Source organism: Eublepharis macularius, chromosome 9 (assembly GCF_028583425.1).
Source record: "Eublepharis macularius isolate TG4126 chromosome 9, MPM_Emac_v1.0, whole genome shotgun sequence".
Taxonomy (NCBI): Eukaryota; Metazoa; Chordata; class Lepidosauria; order Squamata; family Eublepharidae; genus Eublepharis; species Eublepharis macularius.
In genome coordinates, this window is record NC_072798.1 from 26,052,192 (window position 1) to 26,055,534 (window position 3,343).

The 3,343-nt window shown below is 43.3% G+C and overlaps 1 protein-coding gene across 1 annotated transcript; it reads left to right on the forward strand.

Moving 5' to 3' along the window:
* Positions 1-1,423: 1,423 nt before the first annotated feature.
* On the forward strand, positions 1,424-2,845 carry CHRM2 (cholinergic receptor muscarinic 2). Its single transcript, XM_054989031.1, has one exon. It carries the CDS (start codon positions 1,439-1,441, stop codon positions 2,843-2,845), a length of 1,407 nt encoding a protein of 468 aa, XP_054845006.1. The 5' UTR covers positions 1,424-1,438.
* The last annotated feature ends 498 nt before the right edge of the window (positions 2,846-3,343 follow it).

Below are 3,343 nucleotides of genomic sequence, written 5' to 3' on the forward strand. Positions count from 1 at the left end.
ATATAAAATAGCATAAAATGTTTTTAAAATATTTTTGTCACATTTTAGTCCCCAATTGTATAGGGCTTTTAGAGTAACAACCAGCACTTTGAATTGTACCCAGGGACATTCTATCAAAACTTCACTAATATCTTTCTAGTGGTTACTTAACTACCCATCAGTATTCTGGCTATAGCACTTTGCACCATTTCCTGAATGTTCTTCCCTATCTATTGCACAATGCAGTAATAATCCTAGCCAGATCCTACCTCTCTAGGAAAGACTGTTGGTAGTACATTACCCAATATTGGCAAATGAACTATGTGCCATAGAGAACACTTGAGCCTCCATCTGTAAGCATGGATCTAATAATATCCCTAAGTAGTACACCTGTTCTTTCAGGAATAGTTCAGCCCTATCCAGCACAGATTTTTCAAACTCCAGCTGGCAATACTGCCAACCATTAGAACTTCAGTCGGTATCTGGACTGAGCTTCTGTTTACTGCTTTTCATCCATCTCATTATTACCTCCAGACACAGGTTCAGAACATCTGCTATCTCATTTAAATCCACCAAAAAGAGCGGGGGGGGGGGGGTGATGCCATCAGTATATAGATGATATTTCATGACATATATCAAGAAAAACCCTCAGAGTAGTTTTGTGAAGATGTCAAAAACACAGAGGACAAGGCAGAATTCTGTGAGATTTCATAGCACAAGCAACAGGAATCAAATAGCTATCCCCACGCACCATCTTATAATGCTGGCTGGCCAAATAGGACTAGAATCACTAGATCGTGGTGCCCCTGATTCTCATCTCAAGTGAGGCATTCCAGAAAGATATCATGGTCAATGGTACTGAAAGCTGATAAGAGACCTGGGAGGTATCAACACAGTTGCATTTCCCATGTCTCTCTCCCAATAAAGGTCACCCAGCAAGCTGATCAAGGCCATTTCAGTTCCCAAACCAATTCAGAAGCCTAATTGAGTTTGGTTCAGACCAGTGCTTTTTTTCAGCAGGAACGCGGTGGAACGGAGTTCCGAAACCTCTTGAAAATGGTCACATGGCTGGTGGCCCCGCCCCCTGATCTCCAGAAGCTTTGCAGGTGGTTAGTTTATAAGAGGAATTTCTTCCCCGAAAATTCAGCCTAACCTAACCAGAGAATTGCAGCCAGCTCTAATATGGTCTTTGACTCAGCACATTACCAGATAATAAACTTATTTGTTCAGGTGCTGTTGTTTTAGACAAAATTAAGGGCACCAAAGTCCTAACAATAAAAAGGAAGTTAAGGGTTTAACTTAAGAATTTATGGATGGGATGGGCACAACTCACTTTGGATGCAGCACCTTTTCTTGGGCTCCATTTGCTGGAGGGATTGAAGTCAATGCCTCACAGTCTGTTTTCTCTCTCCTTTACAGGTTTAAGTGATATTGATTCACCAGCTCACGGGACACAAACATGAATAACTCGACGAACGTAAGCTCTTTGGAGGATGTGATGGCCCTTGGGAGTCCTTATAAAACTGTTGAGGTAGTCTTCATTGTCATAGTGGCTGGATCCCTCAGCTTGGTGACCATCATTGGGAACATCCTGGTTATGGTGTCTATTAAAGTCAACAGGCACCTGCAGACAGTCAACAATTATTTTCTTTTCAGTTTGGCATGCGCTGATTTGATCATTGGCGTCTTTTCCATGAATCTGTACACTCTTTACACTGTGATTGGCTACTGGCCATTGGGACCTGTAGTTTGTGACTTGTGGCTGGCTCTTGATTATGTGGTCAGCAATGCCTCTGTTATGAACCTTCTCATTATCAGCTTTGACAGATATTTTTGTGTCACCAAGCCTCTGTCGTACCCTGTCAAGAGGACCACTAAGATGGCAGGAATAATGATTGCAGTGGCATGGGTACTCTCTTTCATCTTGTGGGCACCTGCAATTCTCTTTTGGCAATTCATTGTAGGGGAAAGGACTGTTCCTGATGGGGAATGCTACATCCAGTTCCTGTCCAATGCGGCCGTCACCTTTGGCACGGCCATTGCAGCTTTCTATCTGCCGGTTATCATTATGACTGTTCTCTACTGGCAAATATCTCGGGCCAGTAAGAGCAGGATTAAAAAAGACAAAAAGGGGGGTGGGCAAAACCAGGAACCAGTTTCTCCCAGTTTGGTCCAAGGCAAAATAGTGAAACCAAACAATAACAACATCCCAACCACCGAAGATGGGATAGAACATAGCAAAATTCAGAACGGAAAAGCCACTGGGGAATCATTGGTAGGAAATTGTGTCCCTGCAGAGGAGAAGGAGAGCTCAAATGACTCCACCTCTGTCAGTGCTGTAGCTTCCAACATGAAAGAGGATGAAGCCATCAAAGAGGACTCCAGGGCTTCCGTCTCCCAAGTCAATGCCAAAGTGGAGAACTCCAAACTGACATGCATCAGGATACTCACAAAATCCCCCAAAGGTGACTGCGATAGCTCGGCTAACACCACCGTGGAAATTATAGGCAGTGATGGCCAGAATGGAGATGAGAAGCAGAACATTGTTGCCCGAAAGATTGTCAAGATGACTAAGCAACCAGCCAAAAAGAAAACACCGCCTTCCAGAGAGAAAAAAGTGACCAGGACTATCTTAGCTATTCTCCTGGCCTTCATCATTACCTGGACACCATATAATGTCATGGTGCTCATCAACAGCTTCTGTGCATCGTGTATCCCTAACACAGTATGGACGATTGGTTACTGGCTGTGCTATATCAACAGCACCATTAATCCTGCCTGCTATGCGCTCTGTAATGCTACTTTCAAGAAAACCTTTAAGCACCTCCTTATGTGTCATTACAAGAACATTGGAGCCACAAGGTAAAAACCATAATAAGGGGGAAGGAGGTTCCAAGTAGGATAAAACAATGCCATAGCACTTTATGCTCTAGTATGACTTCAAGAAGCGTAAAGGAGATGCTGATTGAGAGTATGTACTCCATCTCCAACACGTGCACTTAAAAGTTCACAACTTTTTTGTCAATGAGTCATCAGAAGGCTAGAAAGTGTTGATAGGCCACCTGAAGATAGGACCTTGAGGCAACACTCCCTGCTCTCCAAATATTATCATGCAGAAGGGCTTTTGACTCCATTCTTCTTGGGGCACAATCCCTGGGATGTTCTCCTATGTAAGCAGGAAATGAGAGCAGCACAAGATCATTATCAATGTGGCTTGCACAGGAGAACTCTGTGGGAACTGTGGCCTTTGTCACTTTTTTGATATAACTGTGGCCACTTTGTCTGTGTGTATGTTCATTTGAATAACCTACATAGAAAGTGTAAATGATAGGAAGAGAAAGCATGGAGCTATCCAAATGGGTTT

Excerpts from the sequence above, each read along its gene's own strand:
- CHRM2 (XM_054989031.1), top strand. The coding sequence starts at position 1,439 with ATGAATAACTCGACGAACGTAAGCTCTTTGGAGGATGTGATGGCCCTT.